Below are 27,478 nucleotides of genomic sequence, written 5' to 3'. Positions count from 1 at the left end.
GTAATCGCAGCAAAAGGTGGCGCTACAAAGTATTAACGCAAGGGGGCTGAATAATATTGCACGCCCCACTTTTCAGTTTTTTATTTCTAAAAAAAGTTTAAAATATCCAATAAATTTCGTTCCACTTCACGATTGTGTCCCGCTTGTTGTTGATTCTTCACAAAAAATTACAATTTCATATCTTTATGTTTGAAGCCTGAAATGTGGCAAAAGGTTGAAAAGTTCAAGGGGGCTGAATACTTTTGCAAGGCACTGTACCTGACCTTTTACAAAGAGTATTGTGTATATAGTGTGTGTGTGTCTGTGTGTATATAGTGTGTGTGTGTCTGTGTGTATATAGTGTGTGTGTGTCTGTGTGTATTGTGTATATAGTGTGTGTCTGTGTGTGTATTGTGTATATAGTGTGTGTGTGTGTGTTAACCGCTAGGCTACAGCTGGGCATGAATATGATATAAAAGATAATTATATAATGGGAAGAAGAGTTGAAGGTAAAAGAGGAAGAGGACGGGCAGCAAACAGATCCCTTAAGGCCCAGACAGTAGACGGGAAACTCTGGAGTAACCAGGAATCAGAATCAGTAGGGTTTGATACTTAATCACTATAATGATATACACACTGAACCGCGCCCACTGTTCCATGTGCTTCATCACTGTAGAAAGGTCTGATATTTGAGGTCATGATGCTCGTACTTTAATTTATGAGTACAGCCAAACTAGCCCTGTTTATATGGACACAGAGACGTCAGCAGCTTGATTATAATGAAGGTTGATAAAGAAGAGCTGCATCATCACTGAAATCAAACCTGTCGTGACTGGTTCAGTAAAGTGTGTGTAGTTTATACCAGTATTAAAATAAAATAATACAGGTATAAACTAATACCCCCCCTCCCCCCCCTCCCCACCCCCACTCCACCCCGTCTCCATTCCCGTCTTCAGCTCCTCGTTCCTAAAAATTCTCCTCGGAGTGTCGGTGAGGTTTCAGGTTCCATCTGACCTTCTGTGTCTCCAGCTCTCTCTCTCTCAGTGTTAGTGAAGCTCTCTCGCCCATTTCTTCTCCCTCTCTCTCCCCCTGCCCCCCTCCCACTCTAAACATGGAGATGAGGGGGAATAAAAAGCTAAAATTATTTGGACGAGTTCAGACGAGCGAGAGAATCGGCCGTCACCATGCCTGAGCCAACCAAAAAAGGTATTTATTACATTTATTATTATTATTATTTATTATTATTATTGATATTATATGATATAAAACGTGCTTTAGAACAATCACATCCCACCAGTCGTGCAGCACCTTCTTACCTTTATTAATTCCACTTCATTATTTTGTTGATGTTGATTCTCCAGCCAGTGATCAGTCGTCCTGACTTATAAAACTCTGCAGCTCTGTGGCTAAAGAACCATAGAAGAACTAAAATAATGACATGTGGTTCTTCTGCACGTTCCATCCATGGAATTTTCTTAACTGCATTTGTGTATATATAAATAAAAATATAAAGCCACTAATTACTAAATTGTTTTATATGAAGCATCCACTACCAACATCTACAGTACGTTTCAACATCTCCACACGCTGCAGGAATGTTGGGTGTGTAACCTTAATAGAACCTACAGACTGAGTTACTGAGTCGTGATCATGTCCTTATATTTCTGATGATTATTATTATTATAACTGTAGTGAATAATATACATAATTATAATGTATAGTGTGTATATATAAACCCCATCTTTATTTAACTGATAAAGTATCATAAAATCATGTCCCAACTTTTATTGAGTTTTGAGTTTTAAATTGTGGTTATAGTATTGTGCAAAACTATATATATATACTGTATATATATATATATATAGTGTAAATAGTGTGTGTTTGTGCGCCTTAGAGTGTATATATATACAGTATATATAGTGTAAATTGTGTTTGTGCGCCTTAGAATATATATATATCTATATATATATATATATATATATATATTTATATAGATAGATTATATATATATATTTAGATAGATAGATAGATAGATAGATATTTATAGTGTGTATGTGTGTGTGGCTGTAACTTGTAGTGTTCAAAGTGTGTATATAGTGTGTGTGTATTGCATATATCTAGTGTGTCAGTGTGTATGTAGTGTGTGTAGTGTCAGTATATTGTATATAGTGTTTGTTTCAGTGTGTGTAAAGTGTGTATTGCATATATCTAGTGTGTGTTTGTCTCAGTGTGTATATAGTGTGTATGTAGTGTGTCTCATAGTGTGTAGAGTGCATGTGTATTGCGTATATCTAGTGTGTTTGTGTGTCAGTGTGTATATAGTGTGTGTGTATTGCGTGTATATAGTGTTTGTATTGTGTATATCTAGTGTGTGTTTGTGTCATTGTGTATATAGTGTGTGTATTGTGTGTATATAGTGTGTGTATTGTGTGTATATAGTGTGTGTATTGTGTGTATATAGTGTGTGTTTGTGTGTCTCAGAGTGAGTATATTGTTTGTGTGTGTATTGCGTGTATATAATGTGTGTGTTTGTGTGTGTGTGTGTATTGTGTATAGAGTGTGTGTGTTGTGTATATCTAGTGTGTGTGTCAGCGTGTATAGTGTGTGTGTGTGTGTCTCAGAATGAGTATATAGTGTGTGTGTATTGCGTGTATATAGTGTGTGTTTGTGTGTGTGTGTTTGTGTGTGTGAGTGTGTGTGTATTGTGTATAGTGTGTGTGTATTGCGTATATCTAGTGTGTGTGTGTCAGTGTGTGTATTGTGTGTATATAGTGTGTGTTTGTGTGTCTCAGAGTGAGTATATTGTTTGTGTGTGTATTGCGTGTATATAATGTGTGTGTTTGTGTGTGTGTGTGTATTGTGTATAGAGTGTGTGTGTTGTGTATATCTAGTGTGTGTGTCAGCGTGTATAGTGTGTGTGTGTGTGTCTCAGAATGAGTATATAGTGTGTGTGTATTGCGTGTATATAGTGTGTGTTTGTGTGTGTGTGTTTGTGTGTGTGAGTGTGTGTGTATTGTGTATAGTGTGTGTGTATTGCGTATATCTAGTGTGTGTGTGTCAGTGTGTGTATTGTGTGTATATAGTATGTGTTTGTGTGTCAGAGTGAGTATATTGTTTGTGTGTGTGTGTGTGTGTGTGTGTGTGTTCACAGTGAAATGTTAGAGTGTAGAAGAGTAAAGACAGATGCCTTGGTGTGTGTGTGAGTGTGTGTGTGTGAGTGTGTGTGTGTGTGTGTGTGAGTGTGTGTGTGTGTGTGTGTGTGTGTTACACTGGTGGAAGCATTAGCAGTGTGTGTGGATATATATATATATATGCTGATATGGGCGGGGTGGCACTACAGCGTCGTGCCCTTGTAAATCAGCTGGTTCCACCTTCCTGAAGACCTGCAGCTGAACTCCTCCTCCTGTAAACCACTGATCCACCGGGTTTGATCCTCATGACAGGATGAAGTGTTCTGCAGGTTCACACGGCAGCGTGATCCCGGATCAGGGTGAGCTTTGGAGACTCTCTGTTCTGTAGCTATGAAGCAGACGTTGCTTTTTACCTCATCTGCCACACGGGGGGTAAAAACAAAGGTTAAATAGCCCTGAGTTAAACCAAACCCACCTATCAAAGTGTTATAACAGGAAGTCATAACAATCCAGTCACTGTAAATAATAACCTGTTATAAACCTACGCAAATGTAATACATGAACATATATAACATTTTTATATATAACATAAACACCCATATTTGTGCAAACTATATATAAAACCTGTTAGAAATTGGAACAATTTCATATGTTGACATATGTGTGGCCCATACAAGTAGAAATATGTCTGATTATGTATGTTTAATGTATTTTTTGACATATGTAACATACCGTATATACTTATTTATACAGAAAAAAAACATTATATATATATTTATATATATATTTATATACTGTATATTGTGGCATCGGTGAGAGGGAGGGAAGCGTCTTCCTTGGATGACATGAATGTTGTTCATGTTCTATTTTGATATATGTTATGTTAATAAAATTGCATATATGCATTTACTATGTATGCTAACATATATGAATACAACATATTATGCTATATAAAAATGAATCCCATAGATATACTGTATATATAAATACACTGCCTGGCCAAAAAAAAGGTCACACTAATATTTGGTTGTAGCGCCTTTAGCTTTGATTACATCACACATTCGCTGTGGCATCGTTTCCACAAGCTTCTGCAACGTCACAACATTTATTTCTGTCCAGAGTTGCATTAATTTTTCCCCAAGATCTTGTACTGATGATGGGAGATTTGGACCACTGCACAAAGTCGTCTCCAGCACATCCCAAAGATTCTCAATGGGGTTCAGGTCTGGACTCTGTGGTGGCCAATCCATGTGTGAGAATGATGTCTCATGCTCCCTGAAGCTCTCTTTCACAATCTGAGCCCGATGAATCCTGGCATCGTCATCTTGGAATATGCCCGTGCCATCAGGGAAGAAAAAATCCATAGATGGAATAACCTGGTGGGTCAGTATATTCAGGTGGTCAGCTGACCTCATTCTTTGGGCGCATAACGTTGCTGAACCTGGACCCTGACCGACTGCAGCGACCCCAGATCATAGCACCGCCCCCACAGGCTTGTACGGTAGGCACTAGGCATGATGGGTACATCACTTCAGCTGCCTCTCTTCTTACCCTGATGCGCCCATCACTCTGGAACAGGGGAAATCTGGACTCATCAGACCACATGACCTTCTTCCATTGCTCCAGAGTCCAATCTTTATGCTCCCTAGCAAATTGAAGCCGTTTTTGCCGGTTAGCCTCACTGACGAGTGGTTTTCTTAAGGCTACACAGCTGTTTAGTCCCAATCCCTTGAGTTCCCTTCACATTGTGTGTGTGGAAATGCTCTTACTGTCACTATTAAACATCCCTGAGTTCTACTGGAGTTCTTCTTCCATCTGATTTCACCAAACGTTTAAGTGATCGCCGATCACCATCATTCAAGATTTTTTTGAACACCCCCCCCCCCACACTTTTTAATAATGCACTGGACAGTTCTTAACCTGATTTTAGTCATTTCATCTTCTCCTTAGATGTTTTCTCTGCTTGATGCCAATAATTTGACCCTTCTGAAACAGATGAACATTTTTTCCATGACCACAGGACGTGTCTTTCCACATAGTTGTTTAACAAATGAGAAGCTACTCACTGCATCAGTTAGGGTTAAATAACTTGTTGCCAACTGAAACATAATGACCCATGCAGTAATTATCCAGTGGGAGGCTCTTACCTATTTGCTTAGTTAAATCCAGGTGGTGACCTTTTTTTTTTTTGGCCAGGCAGTGTATTATAGATATACAAGAGGGCAGTTGTAGTCTAGCGGTTAAGGTACTGGACTAGTAATCAGAAGGTCGCTGGTTCAAGTCCCACCACTGCCAGGTTGCCGCTGAGGCCCTTAACACTCAATTGCCTAGACTGTACACTGTCACAGTACTGTAAGTCACTTTGGATAAAAGCATCTCCTAAATGCTGAAAATGTAAATATTTGGTAGATGTACATACACACTTTTTTATTATGGAGGTTTCATATATGCTATAAACTTACACCTTAATATATTAGGATACGTGTATGTTAAAATAATATACCACCTTGCTAACATGTGGAAAAACCAGTACTGATATAGGGGTAGATATGTCATATATTACATATACAGTATATTACATATATATATTACATATGTCATATATTACATTTCCTTGTGGGTGAAGATGGTGGTGAGGGTGAAGGTTTGGAATGGGTTTAATAATAGTAATAATGATGCCGCTCAGGTGGCGCAGAGGTAAAAACACACGCTAGTTCACCAGAGCTGGGATCTGGAATACAACGTATCGAATCTTAGCTCTGCCTGCCGGCTGGGCTGAGCGGCCAGATGAACAACGATTGGCCTGTTGTTCAGATATGGGCAGGACTAAGCCAGATGGGGTCTCTCTCTAATAACTAATGCAATTACGACCTCTGCTGGCTGATTGATGGTGCCTGCACAGAAGCGGGTGGAGAGTGCGGATCAAGGTGTGTCTCTCCGTACACAACGCTGAACTGCACTGCACTCGTCCAAGTGTAGGTGATAAGATGCATACGGCTGCTGCCCACGTGGCGGAGGGGGCGTGGGTTAGCTTTGTTCTCCTCAATCAGAGCGGGGCGTGGCATTAGTGGAGAGGAAGCATGACACAATCGGGCAATTGGACGCGACTAAAAAAAGGGAGAAAATGCATAAACAAAACATAAATATAAATAATAATAATACTAATAAAATAATAGTAATAATGGTTACCTAAAGGGTTTTGATTGGAAGTTTAGGTCAGAGTTAGAAGTAGGACTAGGGTTTGGACTGGAATAAAGGGATTGGTTAGAGTTAGTTTTAGCATTTTGGACTTTTTTGGAGTTTAGGTAACAAGGAAACGAGTTAGGGTTTGGAGTAACAGTGATGGTTAGGTTGGAGTTATCTGGTCAATCTAGACCTCAAACTAACAGGATAATACAAGAGGAGAATTCCACATAACAAACATAAAGTTGAGAAGCCAAACCAAGGTGTGATGGAAAGGAAAATATAATCATGGACCTACAGAGGGGATCTGGGGTGGTTTTATAAAGCGTTAAACACTGTGATTATGATCCTGTGTCTGTCTGGAGGAGTAAAGATTCTGTCATCTGCACCTCATCAGTGTTAAGTTGAGTGTTAAGTTGCTACAGGTGGAAGGTTTCCTATTTATCACAGCTTCTCTCTGTCTCGGCACTCTGGCGTTTCTCTGTGGTCGTGGTACCAGAACGTCCAGTCCGTCCCGTTGATCCGCTGATGAGGGTTGTCGGCATTCTTTTGCAGCTGTAGCCTAGGGGTTAAGGTACTGGCCTAGTAATCAGAAGGTTGCCGGTTCAAGCCTCACTTCTGCCAGGTTGCAACTTTTGGGCCCTTGAGCAAGGCCCTTAACCCTCAATTGCTTAGACTGTATACTGTCACAACTGTAAGTTGGGAGGTGGATACGCCTCTAAATATACTGTTATGCACAGAAGAGTCGGTGATGACTTGGTGTGGTACAGACAGCTCCATGTCCAGTTCTCACTCCTGCACTGTCCCTGTTCTGTCCACTCTCTCTCTCTCTCTCTCTCTCTCTCTCTCTCTCTCTCTCTCTCTCTCTCTCTCTCTCTCTCTCTCTCTCGTGGGTTGTGGATGTTTTGTGTTTTTTATTTAATACTTTGTGTCTGTTAGTTTGGCCGTGGTTCTACCTTGATTAGATACCTACAGATGGGTTCTATTAGCATTCTTGCTGGTGTATGGGGATTCGCCTCACACTCTCCGCAGCGAGGCGTGTTCCAGCCCCGTTCCACACGGTGAACGCAGCACAAAATGCTTATCATGTAAAGCAGACGTAGTGTGTGTTGCTTTGTGATTGATTGGTGCAGCGTTCAGAACGTATCTCTGTACTGTACGGTGTTTCTCAGGGTGCTGGACCCACCACTACCTAATCCTGACCAGTGGTGTAACGTAACGGAGTAATAATACTTTATTACAGTACTTAAGTGTTTTTTTGGAGTATCGGTACTTGAAAAGCAGGTTTGACGAATCTGCACTTTTACGTTAGATCAGCGGTTAAACGTATTTCTTCAGCTAACTTTTGTATCACACTGACAGAGGAGAGATTCATGGTGCTGAGGAACATACACGTCTTTAACCCTTTAATGCTCTCAACAAGAAAATAATGTTTATAAAATAATTTATTTGCTTTTCTAACGTTTCATGTATGATTTTTAGCTGCTCCTTCAAGTTAGAAATGGTGTTTTCTTAAAGTAAGAATACCAATATTTTAGAGTTTAACACACGCCAATCAGGGAGTAGATACGGCCCAAACAAGATGATTTAAATACAGATTATTATTACCCAAATATTTCGATTGAAACTAATGGTTGAGCAGATCATTAAAGTGTTAAAAGTGCCGCACATTTTGTTAAATTCTCTTGAGTCATGGAAATATACACTAATCAGGCGTAACATTATGACCACCTTCCTATTATTGTGTTGGTCCATCTTTTGCTGCCAAAACAGCCCAGCAACTGTGCTGCTCTGTGTATTCTGACCCCTTCGATGTACAGCACTTTGGTCAACGTAAGTTGTTTTAAGAGTGCTTTATAAATAAAATTTACTTACTTACTTACTTTCTATCAGAACCAGCATGAACTTCTTCAGCAGTTTGAGCTACAGTAGCTCGTCTGTTGGATCGGACCACACAAGCTTCGATGATCCTTGGCCGCCCATGACCCTGTCGCCGGTTTACCACTGTTCCTGATAGATACTGACCACTGCAGACCGGGACACACCCCACAAGAGCTGCAGGTTTGGAGATGCTCTGACCCGGTCATCTAGCCATCACAATCTGACCCTCAGATCCTCACGCTCGTCCATTTTTCACGCCCCCCCCCCCTCCACTAACAGGTGCCGTGATGAAGAGATGATCGTGTTCAGATAAAGAAATCAAATGTATTTTGTTCTATAAATTCTTATGATGTGAAGACCTGGGTTTTTTTGGAGGTTTGGGGTAATTGTTAAGGTTAAAAAGAACAATCTTCATATTTTTCAAAATTTTGACTGCTTGTGTTTTTATTAACAGTATTTACTTTTACTTTTAATACTTAAGGACATTAATTATCAGATACGTTTAGACTTTTACTCAGGTAATATTATAAAGAGTGACTTTTACTTCTATCAAAGTAAATTCCTAGTAAGACACTTGTACTTTTACTCAAGTCTGACTTTCAGCTACTTTATCCACCACTAATCCTGACCAGGCAGAAACAGAACTACATTTTCTGTTTTCTTAATCTGATTCTTGTGAAGTTGTGTGGAACGAGCTGAGTTGCAGTGGGAAGAATTTGAGCCGCCTTCTCATCTAGCAACCTTTTTATAACCTCAGCCATCTTAAATCTCCAAAATTATCACCCTGAGGAACATGAGACGGTGTGTGTATGTTAGTATGATCTGAGGCCCCTCGATGGATCGGCGTCCGGTGCATTTCTGCACTGCAGCCAGTGATTCCGGGGGAACTGAACCCCCTGCGTCCTGATGCACCAAACTGAAATCGTTTATTATTTTAGACGTGCTTGTAGACTTTAGAAGCGAGTGTTCCGTGTTTGCTTCCATGAACTCCGAGTCCGGTGGTTCTGCGGAGCGTCCGTGACCAGAGGTGTAGAAGCGAGCTCTACAGCTAACCTCTGCACCATCTCTGAACATGAAGACCTCACGCCTCATCAACACCTCCACACCAAATATAGGCCAGTAATCAAAGTCGTTTACAAACTCCTACAATGTGGGAGGAACCTCGGCTCACTTTCCACATGCTGGGAAAGTGGAGGAGCGTTTCGTGGAGAATGTGACCAGGGTCACCACACCGCTACTAAAACTGGATGCTAAGTGTTCTGCACTTAACGTGTTTCACCAAGGAGCTCTGAAGTATCTACATTTTAGAGCTGAACAGAATAGAGGTCGTTGTTTGGAAGCTGGGGTCAGAGCACAGGGTCAGCCATGGTATGGCATCCCTGGAGCTAAAAGGGTTAGGGGTCTTGCTCAAGGGCCCAACAGTGGCTCCATGGCAGAGTCAAGTTTCAAACTCTCAACCTTTTGATTGACAGCTCAAAGCTCCACCCACTAGGCTCCCACTGTTCCAATATTGAGCTGGCAGCGGTGTTTTAGCCACATCATGCTTCCAGTTTTGTTGGCGACAGTTCGGTAGTGGCTCTTTCTGACCTTACTCTGCCCAAAGATGGTTCCACACAGATGGTTTGTTGCAGCACTATCAGTGGAACTCAATTAGAGCTGCGACACGAAAAAGTTGAGCAAAGTTTAACTTTATCCTAGTTAGGTGTGAAGCGATGTGGCGATTACCAACAGGAATTGAGAGTTAACCCTCCTGTTACCTTTAAATTTACTAACATCTTTTAGCCTTGGGGTCAATTTGACCCCAGCAATTTAAACCTCCGGAAAATGATTATAATTAAAATTGTTACCAACGTTTATGTCACATACTTTGTTTGTTTATTGACCACTTAAATAGCCTTTAAAAAAAAAAAAAAAAAAAGAAAACGCACCCACCCCCCTTATACATCCAGAATACCTGTTACGCAGCTATGGAGAACATGCATGTTCTTTGCATGGAATGTGTTTAGAGACATGGTGGCTGGAAATATTGCCCTCCCAGTGCCGACAGCCCAAAGACTTGCTGTAGCTTCGCCTTTTGACTTGTGCACTCCTGCCAAAATGAGCAACCCAGTTTAGGCTTGCAAGTGGGTCACATCCAAGTCTTTCCAACTGGCCCCATAACCTCGCCTCCCCTCTAAATCTGTCATCTCAGGTATATCCTTTTCAACTGATGGTGTTATGAAGAGCTCAAATGCTGATTTTATGTCTTGGACATGGCTGACGGCGTATCTGGTGGGGTCTGGAACCATTTTGATGACATTAGCAGCACTAAGTCTGCCCTGTTGTTTAAGTGGGGAGACAGACCATAATAACTTTTCATTTTTGGAAGGTAGTATGTTTGCTGGTGGTTGAGAGACAAAAGAAGGGTCACCACTGAGGGTCTCATTCTCATCAGAGGAGGATGCCTCATAATCCGGGTCCTCCTCAACATCATCCTCTGTGTCTATTCACGGGAACCATATTTTCCTCTCCCCACAGCATGGGAAATATGAAAAATCTTGTGAGGATGATGTTTCCCCTCCCCCGTTATGTGTGAACTATCAGTGGTTCTGGCACTACTACAGTTATGGTTATATTAGGTTAGGGCAGCCCCGGTTCTGGACCGCTTTGCTTGGGGGGGGCAGTAAAACCTAGGTGTGTCGTAGTGGGGGGCAAAGTGGGATAGAGTCACTAGGGCCCCAAATCGGGTGAGGGTGACAGAGGACACAATGAGAAGAGAAACGTAGAAGTAGAGCACCTGATGTGGATCGGCAGTCCGGCAGACGCACCAGGTCCATGCAACCGAGCGCAGGTTCACCAAGGGGAAGGGGGCGTATCGGAGGAATACGGGAACGAGCGCAGGTTCACCAAGGGGAGGGGGGCATGGCGGAAGACGTGCGTAGCACACGCGACCGAGCGCTGGTTCACCAAGAGCGGCTGCGGTTTAAAGGGGGCCCACGGTCACTTCTTCTACATAAGGCCCAGAATTTGGTGCTACGCCCCTGCTTGGGGGGGGGCAAAGACACAATTTGGGGGGGGGGGGGCAATGCCCCCCTCAGCCCCCCCCCCCTAGCGCCGGCCCTGGGTTTTTTGAAGATTATAAAATTGCATGTCATAGTGACCTCAATATCATCCTAAACAACCAAAACAAATGTGTGCAAATGTTTCAAATTGTCCCCAAAGAACACCGATGTACAACATGTGTACAGGACATTGCAAACATATCATCATGTTAATTTTATGTTTACCCAGTCGTCCCCATTAAATTAGGAAAAGTCATTAAATATGAAGCAAAAAAAATGTCAATCATTTATTTAAAGATGTTAAACATTGAATGGGGTCAAATTGACCCCCAAAGGTAATAGCAGGGTTAAGGCGGAGCGGTACATGAAGCACTACACCGCCACGCCGTCAAACTAGAACAAACACAGTTCACTGATCATGACTGTACAGTCAGTGCTGGACTACACAGGGATTGTTATTTTTAGTGGTGGGATTGTTCTTTCTATACGATCTGGATATACCAGCGAGTTAAACCATGCCATATGACGCTGCCGGTGTGAGCGCAGGTCGAACGTAGGGTTATAAACTCCTCACAGCGGCTGATGAAGTCATTCCTGAAGCTCCAGACCTTCTCCAGCGTGTAACAAAATAACCCTGACTGATTTACCTACAGGGCGCCATGCTCCTGCAGATGTTCCTCACACATCAGAAGATGTTACCTGATCGTGGGTGCTGACAGGAGCCTAAAAATAAGATGATTGATAATTCCTGATGAGCTCATGCTCAGACTCAGCGATACTGCTAGCACGTTCTATAACCTAAATCTCTGTTAATATCAGCATCTTGATATCAGGGAACTCTTTAAGAAGAACCGTTCTGATTGGCTCCTTGGTTGTGGAAACTGGATAAAACTGGTGACCTGTCCGGGGTTTCCAAAGTTGGGAAACAGCCAGAAAACCCTGGTCTGATCACACCTCCACTATGTCAGCATTACTGACCTGGCTCAACCCCTAATCTATTCTCAAGCCTGTCTTCTAGAATGTAGCCAAAAGTATTTGGACACCTGACCATGAGCTTGTCGGACATCCCATTTCAAACCAATCACTATTAAGAGCTATAACCGCCGCTCTTCTGAGAAGCTTCTCACAAGACTTGTGAGTGTGGGAGTGCATCTGTGTGTCAGCATTTGTACGGCTGGGCTCAGATTGATCAGTCGGTGTTCCGGTTCGTCCCAGAGCTGTTGAGTGGGGCTGAGCTCAGGGCTCTGTGCTGGACACTGGAGCTTTTTTTTTCTTCCTTAAACTATTGCCACCCAGTTGGAAGCAGATCATCTTCTTTATATGATTGTTTTATTACACCTGTTAGTGATTGTTGTGGCTGAAACACATTCAGTCATTAAAAGGGGCGTCCCGATACTTTTTTCTCTTGAACTATTTCAGTTTGCTACAGCATCTTCAGTTTTGCTACAGCATGTTGTTGCTTTTTGCTTTGCTCTTGAGTTTCTCATTGTCAGTTGTGGAGGAGCTGTTACGCTTCCTTTTTGCTCCTTGGTGGTTCCCCAAATTCTGATCATTTCCCTTCAGTCGTTCCATCTTGTTTTGGGTTTTTTCTGAGATCTTTAATCTGCCGTGGTTCTCATGGCATGAGGTTCTCACTGTCCGGTTCAGATGGTAGAGCGCTTGGCTTTGATGCTCTACTGACCGTCCTGGGTAAGAAGTTAAAGGTCACTGATGTGTGTGGAATGGAAAATCAGAACGTTTAACAGAAGTGAGATTCTTAAAGACTTAACAAGCCAGAATAAAACCATCATGTGGATCAGTGGACGTTGAGTTCTGGATAATCTAGGGCTTACAGAAGGATCTGGAGATGATTCTCATAAAAAAAGCACAACAGCGATATAAACTGCTAACGACACCGACGGTATGAAAGACGGATTCATTTAGAGATCAGTGGTGTGAAGAATCCAGCAGCGGAGCTTGAAAGACGAGATCTAAGTTTAGCTCTGAACTTTATAGCTACACAGACGTTCTCCAGACCCCAGAATGAGGATCAGAGGAGATTATGGAGTGAATATGTGCCATAGTGTTGAGGTCTGGTGCTGTTAGGAATCTGAACACGGGTTCTGGACCATCTAACGGCTTGTGGAGGGGTAGAATACTGAAGACTGAGGTTATGGATGGTATGAAAGATGGACTTTACTGGAGATGAATGGTATTCAGCAGTGGAACCTGAGAAACGAGGTCTAAGTTTAGCCTGGAGGTTTATAGCCACAGAGAAAGTTCTACACTGGACCTGGCTGGACTTCCTAGTACAGAAATGTTAATGCTGGGTAATAGCAGTTAGGAGTCCTGGAGAGTTTAATGCTTGTGTTGATTGGGTGGAGCGGGTGGTAATTTTATTTCCTGTAACTCTGAAGGCTTTATTATACTTCTGCATTCACAGCAGAGATCAAAAGTTTACATACATTTGTGAGGACCATTTTTTGCTAAAATACAACCCCAAATCAGAAAAAGTTGGGACAGGATCTAAACACTCGTGATCTTCCATCCCTCAGATGACATCAAGAACCTCCACTCAACACTAGCTGATATAACCACATGGGTGAGGGATTAGTTTATCAAACCTTTATCAGCTCTACAATACAGAGTTACTGCACTAATCATACTTAACACTTTACTGTGCAAAAAAGAAGCCTTATGTTAACCATGTCCAGAAGCGGCGTCCACTTCTCTGGGCTCTGAGGCATCTGGGATGGACCATCACACAGTGGAAACGTGGATTGTGCTCAGATGAATCAGTGGCTGAGGAAGAAGAGGGTACGGGTACTGGACCGACCTGCCTGCAGTCCTGACCCGTCCCCAATAGAGAACGTGTGGAGGATTCTGAAACGACGACGACCCCCCGTACTGCTGCACATCTGAAGACGAGTTTACAGGAAGAACGAGACAAAATAAAAGCTGAAACACTAAATCACTCGCTCTCCTCGGGGCCAGAACCTCTTTTAAGTGGTGAAAAGGAACAACAACATTACAAAGTGGTGAATGCTTTACTGTCCCAACTTTTTTTGGAACGTGTTGCAGGTCTGAAATGCAGGAATGGATGTTTATTATTAAATGAAATGAAGTTGAGCAGATAAAAGATGAAATATCTCAGCTTCATCCTGTCTGACATCAAATAATAATGTCAAAGTCCATGTAAGAAACTCTGTGTTTTTATTATTTACATTTTCCATCCTGTCCCAACTTTTACTGATTTGGGGTCGTAAATAAATAAATCAGATGGGCCAAAAATATAAAGACAGCTATTTTAATTGGGGGTGTGTATAATTCCATAAGGCGTTCATCAAGTCACAGTCATCATATGTAAAGTCTAGGGAGCTCTGTACAGATCTTCCTGCTTGGAGGCCGGTGGTTCTGAGTGGGTGGTGCCGGACCCACACAAACCTGACCAAGATTACAAGTGGACGGAATTGCGAATCATGAAGAAGAGTGATTACACTTTGAGTGGGCTGAGTGGGTCAATAATCCAGCCAAAGTTCTAGCAGAAGATTGCTGATGGATATCTAAACCCACAAGCTGAAAGTATAATATACAAATGTAAGTGTGTCTGTTTATTATTGACCCAACATTTTGTAATGTGGTGTAAGAGCTGCTCCAGTTGTAGTCTAGTAGTTAAGGTACTGGACTAGTAAACAGAAGGTTGCTTGTTCTAACCCCACAATTGCCAAGTTGCCAATATTGAGTCCTTGAGCAAGGTTCTTAAACCTCACCTGCTAGGACTGTAAGTCACTCAGGATAGAAGCGTCTGCTGAAGGCCAGAATGCTGTGTTTGCTCAATGTTTGGAGTCGTGTCCCTCTGTGTGGTCTAGTTTGGCCGGCAGGAGGGGTTTGAGGTCTGATTCTGTGTTACTCTTGCAATTTATAGCTTGTTTTATGGTTTCATACCATCTCTGTGTTGTTGTTTAGATGAGAACCCTCTCTGTGCTGGTGTGTTTAGGTGAGAACCCTCTCTGTGCTGGTGTGTTTAGGTGGGAACCCTCTCTGTGCCGGTGTGTTTAGGTGAGAACCCTCTCTGTGCCGGTGTGTTTAGGTGAGAACCCTCTCTGTGCTGGTGTGTTTAGGTGAGAACCCTCTCTGTGCTGGTGTGTTTAGGTGAGAACCCTCTCTGTGCCGGTGTGTTTAGGTGAGAACCCTCTCTGTGCCGGTGTGTTTAGGTGAGAACCCTCTCTGTGCCGGTGTGTTTAGGTGAGAACCCTCTCTGTGCCGGTGTGTTTAGGTGAGAACCCTCTCTGTGCTGGTGTGTTTAGGTGAGAACCCTCTCTGTGCCGGTGTGTTTAGGTGAGAACTCTGTCTGTGCTGGTGTGTTTAGGTGAGAACCCTCTCTGTGCCGGTGTGTTTAGGTGAGAACCCTCTCTGTGCCGGTGTATTTAGGTGAGAACCCTCTCTGTGCTGGTGTGTTTAGGTGAGAACTCTCTCTGTGCCGGTGTGTTTAGGTGAGAACCCTCTCTGTGTTGGTGTGTTTAGGTGAGAACTCTCTCTGTGCTGGTGTGTTTAGGTGAGAACATTCTCTGCGCTGGTGTGTTTAGGTGAAAACCCTCTCTGTGCTGGTGTGTTTAGGTGAAAACCCTCTCTGTGCTGGTGTGTTTAGGTGAGAACCCTCTCTGTGCTGGTGTGTTTAGGTGAGAACCCTCTCTGTGCTGGTGTGTTTAGGTGAGAACCCTCTCTGTGCTGGTGTGTTTAGGTGAGAACCCTCTCTGTGCTGGTGTGTTTAGGTGAGAACCCTCTCTGTGTTGTGGTGTTTAAGTGAGAACCTTCTCTGTGCTGGTGTGTTTAATTGAGAACCCTCTCTGTGTTGTTGTGTTTAGGTGAGAACCCTTTCTGTGCTGGTGTGTTTAGGTGAGAACCCTTTCTGTGCTGGTGTGTTTAGGTGAGAACCCTCTCTGTGTTGTTGTTTAGGTGAGAACCCTCTCTGTGCTGGTTTGTTTAGATAAGAACCCTCTCTGTGCTGGTTTGTTTAGGTGAGAACCCTCTCTGTGCTGGATTGTTTAATTGAGAACTCTCTCTGTGCTGGTGTGTTTAGGTGAGAGCTATCGCTGTGCTGGTGTGTCTAGGTGAGAACCCTCTCTGTGCTGTTGTGTTTAGGTAGAACCCTCTCTGTGCTGGTGTGTTTAGGTGAGAACCCTCTCTGTGCTGGTGTGTTTAGGTGAGAACTCTCTCTGTGCTGGTTTGTTTAGGTAAGAACCCTCTCTGTGCTGGTTTGTTTAGGTGAGAACCCTCTCTGTGCTGGTGTGTTTAGGTGAGAACCCTCTCTGTGCTGGTGTGTTTAGGTGAGAACCCTCTCTGTGCTGGTGTGTTTAGGTGAGAACTCTCTCTGTGCTGGTGTGTTTAGGGGAGAACTCTCTCTGTGCCAGTGTGTTTAGGTGAGAACTCTCTCTGTGCTGTTGTGTTTAGGTGAGAACTCTCTCTGTGCTGGTGTGTTTAGGTGAGAACTCTCTCTGTGCTGGTGTGTTTAGGTGAGAACATTCTCTGCGCTGGTGTGTTTAGGTGAGAACCCTCTCGGTGCTGGTGTGTTTAGGTGAGAACCCTCTCTGTGCTGGTGTGTTTAGGTGAGAACCCTCTCTGTGCTGGTGTGTTTAATTGAGAACCCTCTCTGTGCTGTTGTGTTTTGGTGAGAACCTTCTCTGTGCTGGTGTGTTTAGGTGAGAACCCTCTCTGTGCTGGTTTGTTTAGGTGAGAACCCTCTCTGTGCTGTTGTGTTTAGGTGAGAACACTTTATGTGCTGGATTGTTTAATTGAGAACCCTCTCTGTGCTGTTGTGTTTAGGTGAGAACCCTCTCTGTGCTGGTGTGTTTAGGTGAGAACCCTCTCTGTGATGGTGTGTTTAGGTGAGAACCCTCTCTGTGCTGGTGTGTTTAGGTAGAACCCTCTCTGTGCTGGTGTGTTTAGGTGAGAACCCTCTCTGTGCTGGTGTGTTTAGGTAGAACCCTCTCTGTGCTGGTGTGTTTAGGTGAGAACTCTCTCTGTGCTGGTGTGTTTAGGTGAGAACTCTCTCTGTGCTGGTGTGTTTAGGTGAGAACACTCTCTGTGCTGGTGTGTTTAGGTAGAACCCTCTCTGTGCTGGTGTGTTTAGGTGAGAACCCTCTCTGTGCTAGTTTGTTTAGGTAAGAACCCTCTCTGTGCTGGTGTGTTTAGGTGAGAACACTCTCTGTGCTTGATTGTTTAATTGAGAACCCTCTCTGTGCTAATGTGTTTAAGTGAGAACTCTCTCTGTGCTGGTTTGTTTGGGTGAGAACCCTCTCTGTGTTGTTGTGTTTAGGTGAGAACCCTCTCTGTGCTTGATTGTTTAATTGAGAACCCTCTCTGTGCTAATGTGTTTAAGTGAGAACTCTCTCTGTGCTGGTTTGTTTGGGTGAGAACCCTCTCTGTATTGTTGTGTTTAGGTGAGAACCCTTTCTGTGCTGGTGTGTTTAGGTGAGAACCCTCTCTGTGCTGGTGTGTTTAGGTGAGAACCCTCTCTGTGTTGTTGTTTAGGTGAGAACCCTCTCCGTGCTGGTTTGTTTAGATAAGAACCCTCTCTGTGCTGGTGTATTTAGGTGAGAACCATCTCTGTGCTGGTCTGTTTAGGTGAGAACCTTATCTGTGCTGGTGTGTTTAGGTAGAACCCTCTCTGTGCTGGTTGGTTTAGGTGAGAACCCTCTCTGTGCTGGTGTGTTTAGGTGAGAACCCTCTCTGTGTTGGTGTGTTTAGGTGAAAACCCTCTCTGTGCTGGTGTGTTTAGGTGAGAACCCTCTCTGTGCTGGTGTGTTTAGGTGAGAACCCTCTCTGTGCTGGTGTGTTTAGGTGGGAACCCTCTCTGTGCTGGTATGTTTAGGTGAGAACTCTCTCTGTGCTGGTGTGTTTAGGTGAGAACTCTCTCTGTGCTGGTGTGTTTAGGTAGAACCCTTTCTGTGTTGGTGTGTTTAGGTGAGAACTCTCTCTGTGCTGGTTTGTTTGGGTGAGAACCCTCTCTGTGTTGTTGTGTTTAGGTGAGAACCCTTTCTGTGCTGGTGTGTGTAGGTGAGAACCCTCTCTGTGCTGGTGTGTTTAGGTGAGAACCCTCTCTGTGTTGTTGTTTAGGTGAGAACCCTCTCTGTGCTGGTTTGTTTAGATAAGAACCCTCTCTGTGCTGGTTTGTTTAGGTGAGAACCCTCTCTGTGCTGGATTGTTTAATTGAGAACTCTCTCTGTGCTGGTGTGTTTAGGTGAGAGCTATCTCTGTGCTGGTGTGTCTAGGTGAGAACCCTCTCTGTGCTGTTGTGTTTAGGTGAGAACCCTCTCTGTGCTGGTGTGTTTAGGTGAGAACCCTCTCTGTGCTGGTGTGTTTAGGTGAGAACCCTCTCTGTGCTGGTGTGTTTAGGTGAGAACCCTCTCTGTGTTGTTGTTTAGGTGAGAACCCTCTCTGTGCTGGTTTGTTTAGATAAAAACCCTCTTTGTGCTGGTGTATTTAGGTGAGAACCCTCTCTGTGCTGGTCTGTTTAGGTGAGAACCCTCTCTGTGATGGTGTGTTTAGGTGAGAACCCTCTCTGTGCTGGTGTGTTTAGGTGTGCTCTTAGGGCAGTTGTAGCCTAGTGGTTGGGGTACTGGACTAGTTACTGAAAGGTTGCCGGTTCAAGCCCCACCACTGCCAGGTTGCCACTGTTGGGCCCTTGAGCACGGCTCCTAACCCTCAATTGCTCAGACTGTATACTGTCACATTACTGTAAGTCGCTTTGGATAAAAGCGTCTGCTAAATGCTGAAAATGTAAATGTATATGTGCTAGTTTGTTTAGGTGAGAACCCTCTCTGTGCTGTTGTGTTTAGGTGAGAACCCTCTCTGTGCTTGATTGTTTAATTGAGAACCCTCTCTGTGCTAATGTGTTTAAGTGAGAACTCTCTCTGTGCTGGTTTGTTTGGGTGAGAACCCTCTCTGTGTTGTTGTGTTTAGGTGAGAACCCTTTCTGTGCTGGTGTGTTTAGGTGAGAACCCTTTCTGTGCTGGTGTGTTTAGGTGAGAACCCTTTCTGTGCTGGTGTGTTTAGGTGAGAACCCTCTCTGTGTTGTTGTTTAGGTGAGAACCCTCTCTGTGCTGGTTTGTTTAGATAAGAACCCTCTCTGTGCTGGTTTGTTTAGGTGAGAACCCTCTCTGTGCTGGATTGTTTAATTGAGAACTCTCTCTGTGCTGGTGTGTTTAGGTGAGAGCTATCTCTGTGCTGGTGTGTCTAGGTGAGAACCCTCTCTGTGCTGTTGTGTTTAGGTAGAACCCTCTCTGTGCTGGTGTGTTTAGGTGAGAACCCTCTCTGTGCTGGTGTGTTTAGGTGAGAACTCTCTCTGTGCTGGTTTGTTTAGGTAAGAACCCTCTCTGTGCTGGTTTGTTTAGGTGAGAACCCTCTCTGTGCTGGTGTGTTTAGGTGAGAACCCTCTCTGTGCTGGTGTGTTTAGGTGAGAACCCTCTCTGTGCTGGTGTGTTTAGGTGAGAACTCTCTCTGTGCTGGTGTGTTTAGGGGAGAACTCTCTCTGTGCCAGTGTGTTTAGGTGAGAACTCTCTCTGTGCTGTTGTGTTTAGGTGAGAACTCTCTCTGTGCTGGTGTGTTTAGGTGAGAACTCTCTCTGTGCTGGTGTGTTTAGGTGAGAACATTCTCTGCGCTGGTGTGTTTAGGTGAGAACCCTCTCGGTGCTGGTGTGTTTAGGTGAGAACCCTCTCTGTGCTGGTGTGTTTAGGTGAGAACCCTCTCTGTGCTGGTGTGTTTAATTGAGAACCCTCTCTGTGCTTTTGTGTTTTGGTGAGAACCTTCTCTGTGCTGGTGTGTTTAGGTGAGAACCCTCTCTGTGCTGGTTTGTTTAGGTGAGAACCCTCTCTGTGCTGTTGTGTTTAGGTGAGAACACTCTATGTGCTGGATTGTTTAATTGAGAACCCTCTCTGTGCTGTTGTGTTTAGGTGAGAACCCTCTCTGTGCTGGTGTGTTTAGGTGAGAACCCTCTCTGTGATGGTGTGTTTAGGTGAGAACCCTCTCTGTGCTGGTGTGTTTACGTGAGAACATTCTCTGTGCTGGTTTGTTTAGGTGAGAACCCTCTCTGTGCTGGTGTGTTTAGGTGAGAACTCTCTCTGTGCTGGTGTGTTTAGGTAAGAACCCTCTCTGTGCTGGTTTTTTTAGGTGAGAACCCTCTCTGTGCTGGTGTGTTTAGGTAGAACCCTCTCTGTGCTGGTGTGTTTAGATGAGAACCCTCTCTGTGCTGGTGTGTTTAGGTAGAACCCTCTCTGTGCTGGTGTGTTTAGGTGAGAACTCTCTCTGTGCTGGTGTGTTTAGGTGAGAACTCTCTCTGTGCTGGTGTGTTTAGGTGAGAACACTCTCTGTGCTGGTGTGTTTAGGTAGAACCCTCTCTGTGCTGGTGTGTTTAGGTGAGAACCCTCTCTGTGCTAGTTTGTTTAGGTAAGAACCCTCTCTGTGCTGGTGTGTTTAGGTGAGAACACTCTCTGTGCTTGATTGTTTAATTGAGAACCCTCTCTGTGCTAATGTGTTTAAGTGAGAACTCTCTCTGTGCTGGTTTGTTTGGGTGAGAACCCTCTCTGTGTTGTTGTGTTTAGGTGAGAACCCTCTCTGTGCTTGATTGTTTAATTGAGAACCCTCTCTGTGCTAATGTGTTTAAGTGAGAACTCTCTCTGTGCTGGTTTGTTTGGGTGAGATCCCTCTCTGTGTTGTTGTGTTTAGGTGAGAACCCTTTCTGTGCTGGTGTGTTTAGGTGAGAACCCTCTCTGTGCTGGTGTGTTTAGGTGAGAACCCTCTCTGTGTTGTTGTTTAGGTGAGAACCCTCTCCGTGCTGGTTTGTTTAGATAAGAACCCTCTCTGTGCTGGTGTATTTAGGTGAGAACCATCTCTGTGCTGGTCTGTTTAGGTGAGAACCTTATCTGTGCTGGTGTGTTTAGGTAGAACCCTCTCTGTGCTGGTTGGTTTAGGTGAGAACCCTCTCTGTGCTGGTGTGTTTAGGTGAGAACCCTCTCTGTGTTGGTGTGTTTAGGTGAGAACCCTCTCTGTGCTGGTGTGTTTAGGTGAGAACCCTCTCTGTGCTGGTGTGTTTAGGTGAGAACCCTCTCTGTGCTGGTGTGTTTAGGTGGGAACCCTCTCTGTGCTGGTATGTTTAGGTGAGAACTCTCTCTGTGCTGGTGTGTTTAGGTGAGAACTCTCTCTGTGCTGGTGTGTTGAGGTAGAACCCTTTCTGTGCTGGTGTGTTTAGGTGAGAACCCTCTCTGTGCTAGTTTGTTTAGGTGAGAACCCTCTCTGTGCTGTTGTGTTTAGGTGAGAACCCTCTCTGTGCTTGATTGTTTAATTGAGAACCCTCTCTGTGCTAATGTGTTTAAGTGAGAACTCTCTCTGTGCTGGTTTGTTTGGGTGAGAACCCTCTCTGTGTTGTTGTGTTTAGGTGAGAACCCTTTCTGTGCTGGTGTGTGTAGGTGAGAACCCTCTCTGTGCTGGTGTGTTTAGGTGAGAACCCTCTCTGTGTTGTTGTTTAGGTGAGAACCCTCTCTGTGCTGGTTTGTTTAGATAAGAACCCTCTCTGTGCTGGTTTGTTTAGGTGAGAACCCTCTCTGTGCTGGATTGTTTAATTGAGAACTCTCTCTGTGCTGGTGTGTCTAGGTGAGAACCCTCTCTGTGCTGTTGTGTTTAGGTGAGAACCCTCTCTGTGCTGGTGTGTTTAGGTGAGAACCCTCTCTGTGCTGGTGTGTTTAGGTGAGAACCCTCTCTGTGCTGGTGTGTTTAGGTGAGAACCCTCTCTGTGTTGTTGTTTAGGTGAGAACCCTCTCTGTGCTGATTTGTTTAGATAAGAACCCTCTCTGTGCTGGTGTATTTAGGTGAGAACCCTCTCTGTGCTGGTCTGTTTAGGTGAGAACCTTCTCTGTGCTGGTGTGTTTAGGTAGAACCCTCTCTGTGCTGGTTGGTTTAGGTGAGAACCCTCTCTGTGCTGGTGTGTTTAGGTGAGAACCCTCTCTGTGCTGGTGTGTTTAGGTGAGAACCCTCTCTGTGCTGTTGTGTTTAGGTGAGAACCCTCTCTGTGCTGGTGTGTTTAGGTGGGAACCCTCTCTGTGCTGGTATGTTTAGGTGAGAACTCTCTCTGTGCTGGTGTGTTTAGGTGAGAACTCTCTCTGTGCTGGTGTGTTTAGGTAGAACCCTTTCTGTGCTGGTGTGTTTAGGTGAGAACCCTCTCTGTGCTAGTTTGTTTAGGTGAGAACCTTCTCTGTGCTGGTGTGTTTAGGTAGAACCCTCTCTGTGCTGGTTGGTTTAGGTGAGAACCCTCTCTGTGCTGGTGTGTTTATGTGAGAACCCTCTCTGTGTTGGTGTGTTTAGGTGAGAACCCTCTCTGTGCTGGTGTGTTTAGGTGAGAACCCTCTCTGTGCTGGTGTGTTTAGGTGAGAACCCTCTCTGTGCTGGTGTGTTTAGGTGGGAACCCTCTCTGTGCTTGTATGTTTAGGTGAGAACTCTCTCTGTGCTGGTGTGTTTAGGTGAGAACTCTCTCTGTGCTGGTGTGTTTAGGTAGAACCCTTTCTGTGCTGGTGTGTTTAGGTGAGAACCCTCTGAGAACCCTCTCTGTGCTGTTGTGTTTAGGTGAGAACCCTCTCTGTGCTTGATTGTTTAGGTGAGAACCCTCTCTGTGCTGGTGTGTTTAGGTGAGAACTCTCTATGTGCCGGTGTGTTTAGGTTAGAACTCTCTCTGTGCTGGTGTGTTTAGGTGAGAACTCTCTCTGTGCTGGTTTGTTTAGGTGAGAACCCTCTCTGTGCTGGTGTGTTTAGGTGAGAACATTCTCTGTGCTGGTGTGTTTAGGTGAGAACCCTCTCTGTGCTGGTGTGTTTAGGTAGAACCCTCTCTGTGCTGGTGTGTTTAGGTGAGAAATCTCTCTGTGCTGGTGTGTTTAGGTGAGAACCCTCTCTGTGCTGGTGTGTTTAGGTGAGAAATCTCTCTGTGCTGGTGTGTTTAGGTGAGAACCCTCTCTGTGCTGGTGTGTTTAGGTAAGAACCCTCTCTGTGCTGGTGTGTTTAGGTGAAAACCCTCTCTGTGCTGGTGTGTTTAGGTGAGAACCCTCTCTGTGCTGGTGTGTTTAGGTGAGAACCCTCTCTGTGCTGGTGTGTTTAGGTGAGAACTCTCTCTGTGCTGGTGTGTTTAGGTGAGAACCCTCTCTGTGCTGGTGTGTTTAGGTGAGAACCCTCTCTGTGCTGGTGTGTTTAGGTGAGAACCCTCTATGTGCTGGTGTGTTTAGGTGAGAACCCTCTCTGTGCTGGTGTGTTTAGGTGAGAACCTTCTCTGTGCTTGTGTGTTTAGGTGAGAACCCTCTCTGTGATGGTGTGTTTAGGTGAGAACCCTCTCTGTGATGGTGTGTTTAGGTGAGAACCCTCTCTGTGATGGCGTGTTTAGATCAGAAACCTCTCTGTGCTGTTGTGTTTAGGTGAGAACCCTCTATGTGCTGGTTTGTTTAGGTGAGAACCCTCTCTGTGCTGGTTTGTTTAGGTAAGAACCCTCTCTGTGCTGGTGTGTTTAGGTTAGAACTCTCTCTGTGCTGAATTGTTTAGGTGAGAACCCTCTCTGTGCTGGTGTGTTTAGGTGAGAACCTTCTCTGTGCTTGTGTGTTTAGGTGAGAAACCTCTATGTGATGGTGTGTTTAGGTGAGAACCCTCTCTGTGATGGTGTGTTTAGGTGAGAACCCTCTCTGTGATGGCGTGTTTAGATCAGAACCCTCTCTGTGCTGGTGTGTTTAGGTGAGAACCCTCTCTGTGCTGGTTTGTTTAGGTAAGAACCCTCTCTGTGCTGGTGTGTTTAGGTTAGAACTCTCTCTGTGCTGGATTGTTTAGGTGAGAACCCTCTCTGTGCTGGTGTGTTTAGGTGAGAACATTCTCTGTGCTGGTGTGTTTAGGTGAGAACCCTCTCTGTGCTGGTGTGTTTAGGTAGAACCCTCTCTGTGCTGGTGTGTTTAGGTGAGAACTCTCTCTGTGCTGGTGTGTTTAGGTGAGAACCCTCTCTGTGCTGGTGTGTTTAGGTGAGAACTCTCTCTGTGCTGGTGTTTTTAGGTGAGAACTCTGTGTTTGTGTATTTGGGTGAGAACTATCTCTGTGCGGGTGTGTTTAGGTGAGAACATTCTCTGTGCTGGTGTGTTTAGGTGAGAACTCTCTCCGTGCTGGTGTGTTTAGGATGAGAACCCTCTCTGTGCTGGTGTGTTTAGGTGAGAACTCTCTCTGTGCTAGTGTGTTTAGGTGAGAACCCTCTCTGTGCTGGATTGTTTAGGTGAGAACCCTCTCTGTGCTGGTGTGTTTAGGTGAGAACCCTCTCTGTGCTGGTGTGTTTAGGTGAGAACTCTGTGTTTGTGTATTTGGGTGAGAACTATCTCTGTGCTGGTGTGTTTAGGTGAGAACATTCTCTGTGCTGGTGTGTTTAGGTGAGAACTCTCTCCGTGCTGGTGTGTTTAGGATGAGAACTCTGTGTTTGTGTATTTGGGTGAGAACTATCTCTGTGCTGGTGTGTTTAGGTGAGAACATTCTCTGTGCTGGTGTGTTTAGGTGAGAACTCTCTCCGTGCTGGTGTGTTTAGGTGAGAACTCTCTCTGTGCTGGTGTGTTTAGGTGAGAACATTCTCTGTGCTGGTGTGTTTAGGTGAGAACTCTCTCTGTGCTGGTGTGTTTAGGTGAGAACTATCTCTGTGCTGGTGTGTTTAGGTGAGAACATTCTCTGTGCTGGTGTGTTTAGGTGAGAACTCTCTCCGTGCTGGTGTGTTTAGGATGAGAACTCTGTGTTTGTGTATTTGGGTGAGAACTATCTCTGTGCTGGTGTGTTTAGGTGAGAACCCTCTCTGTGCTGGTGTGTTTAGGTGAGAACCTTCTCTGTGCTTGTGTGTTTAGGGAAGAACCCTCTCTGTGATGGTGTGTTTAGATCAGAAACCTCTCTGTGCTGTTGTGTTTAGGTGAGAAACCTCTCTGTGATGGCGTGTTTAGATCAGAAACCTCTCTGTGCTGTTGTGTTTAGGTGAGAACCCTCTATGTGCTGGTTTGTTTAGGTGAGAACCCTCTCTGTGCTGGTTTGTTTAGGTAAGAACCCTCTCTGTGCTGGTGTGTTTAGGTTAGAACTCTCTCTGTGCTGAATTGTTTAGGTGAAAACCCTCTCTGTGCTGGTGTGTTTAGGTGAGAACCTTCTCTGTGCTTGTGTGTTTAGGTGAGAACCCTCTCTGTGATGGCGTGTTTAGGTGAGAACCCTCTCTGTGCTGGTGTGTTTAGGTGAGAACCCTCTCTGTGCTGGTTTGTTTAGGTAAGAACCCTCTCTGTGCTGGTGTGTTTAGGTTAGAACTCTCTCTGTGCTGGATTGTTTAGGTGAGAACCCTCTCTGTGCTGGTGTGTTTAGGTGAGAACATTCTCTGTGCTGGTGTGTTTAGGTGAGAACCCTCTCTGTGCTGGTGTGTTTAGGTAGAACCCTCTCTGTGCTGGTGTGTTTAGGTGAGAACTCTCTCTGTGCTGGTGTGTTTAGGTGAGAACCCTCTCTGTGCTGGTGTGTTTAGGTGAGAACTCTCTCTGTGCTGGTGTGTTTAGGTGAGAACCCTCTCTGTGCTGGTGTGTTTAGGTGAGAACTCTGTGTTTGTGTATTTGGGTGAGAACTATCTCTGTGCTGGTGTGTTTAGGTGAGAACATTCTCTGTGCTGGTGTGTTTAGGTGAGAACTCTCTCCGTGCTGGTGTGTTTAGGATGAGAACTCTGTGTTTGTGTATTTGGGTGAGAACTATCTCTGTGCTGGTGTGTTTAGGTGAGAACATTCTCTGTGCTGGTGTGTTTAGGTGAGAACTCTCTCCGTGCTGGTGTGTTTAGGATGAGAACTCTGTGTTTGTGTATTTGGGTGAGAACTATCTCTGTGCTGGTGTGTTTAGGTGAGAACATTCTCTGTGCTGGTGTGTTTAGGTGAGAACTCTCTCTGTGCTGGTGTGTTTAGGTGAGAACTATCTCTGTGCTGGTGTGTTTAGGTGAGAACATTCTCTGTGCTGGTGTGTTTAGGTGAGAACTCTCTCCGTGCTGGTGTGTTTAGGATGAGAACTCTGTGTTTGTGTATTTGGGTGAGAACTATCTCTGTGCTGGTGTGTTTAGGTGAGAACATTCTCTGTGCTGGTGTGTTTAGGTGAGAACTCTCTCCGTGCTGGTGTGTTTAGGTGAGAACTCTGTGTTTGTGTATTTGGGTGAGAACTATCTCTGTGCTGGTGTGTTTAGGTGAGAACATTCTCTGTGCTGGTGTGTTTAGGTGAGAACTCTCTCTGTGCTGGTGTGTTTAGGTGAGAACCCTCTCTGTGCTGGTGTGTTTACGTGAGAACCCTCTCTGTGCTGGTGTGTTTAGGTGAGAACCCTCTCTGTGCTGGTCTGTTTAGGTGAGAACCCTCTCTGTGCCGGTGTGTTTAGGTAAGAACATTCTCTGTGCTGGTTTTTTTAGGTGAGAACCCTCTCTTTGCCGGTGTGTTTAGGTGAGAACACTCTCTGTGCTTGTGTGTTTAGGTGAGAACCCTTTCTGTGCTGGTGTGTTTAGGTGAGAACTCTCTCTGTGCTGGTGTGTTTAGGTGAGAACCCTCTCTGTGCTGGTGTGTTTAGGTGAGAACCCTCTCTGTGCTGGTGTGTTTAGGTAAGAACATTCTCTGTGCTGGTTTTTGTAGGTGAGAACCCTCTTTTTGCCGGTGTGTTTAGGTGAGAACACTCTCTGTGCTTGTGTGTTTAGGTGAGAACTCTCTCTGTGCTGGTGTGTTTAGGTGAGAACCCTCTCTGTGCTGGTGTGTTTAGGTGAGAACCCTCTCTGTGCTGGTGTGTTTAGGTGAGAACTTTCTCTGTGCTGGTGTGTTTAGGTGAGAACCCTCTCTGTGCTGGTGTTTTTAGGTGAGAACCCTCTCTGTGCTGGTGTGTTTAGGTGAGAACCCTCTCTGTGCTGGTGTGTTTAGGTGAGAACCCTTTCTGTGCTGGTGTGTTTTGGTAAGAACTCTCTCTGTGCTGGTGTGTTTAGGTGAGAACCCTCTCTGTGCTGGTGTGTTTAGGTGAGAACCCTCTCTGTGCTGGTGTGTTTAGGTGAGAACCCTCTCTGTGCTGGTGTGTTTAAGTGAGAACCCTCTCTGTGCTGGTCTGTTTAGGTGAGAACCCTGTCTGTGCTGGCGTGTTTAGGTGAGAACCCTCTCTGTGCTGGTGTGTTTAGGTGAGAACCCTCTCTGTGCTGGTGTGTTTAGGTGAGAACCCTCTCTGTGCCGGTGTGTTTAGGTGAGAACTCTCTCTGTGCTGGT

At 44.8% G+C, this 27,478-nt stretch overlaps 1 protein-coding gene across 1 annotated transcript in view; it reads left to right on the top strand.

The window, feature by feature from the left end:
* The first annotated feature begins 1,134 nt into the window (after positions 1-1,134).
* Positions 1,135-27,478, top strand: part of LOC134310720 (myosin-binding protein C, fast-type-like) — an 89,548-nt gene continuing 63,204 nt past the window's right edge. The window contains exon 1 of the mRNA XM_062992347.1: positions 1,135-1,185. Coding sequence (XP_062848417.1) covers positions 1,164-1,185 — 22 coding nt within the window. The 5' untranslated portion in view covers positions 1,135-1,163. The remainder of the gene's footprint in view (positions 1,186-27,478) is intronic.

Source organism: Trichomycterus rosablanca, chromosome 3 (assembly GCF_030014385.1).
Source record: "Trichomycterus rosablanca isolate fTriRos1 chromosome 3, fTriRos1.hap1, whole genome shotgun sequence".
Classification (NCBI taxonomy): Eukaryota; Metazoa; Chordata; class Actinopteri; order Siluriformes; family Trichomycteridae; genus Trichomycterus; species Trichomycterus rosablanca.
Note: the sequence above shows the minus strand (reverse complement) of the source record. Positions and strands in the feature narration are given on the sequence as shown.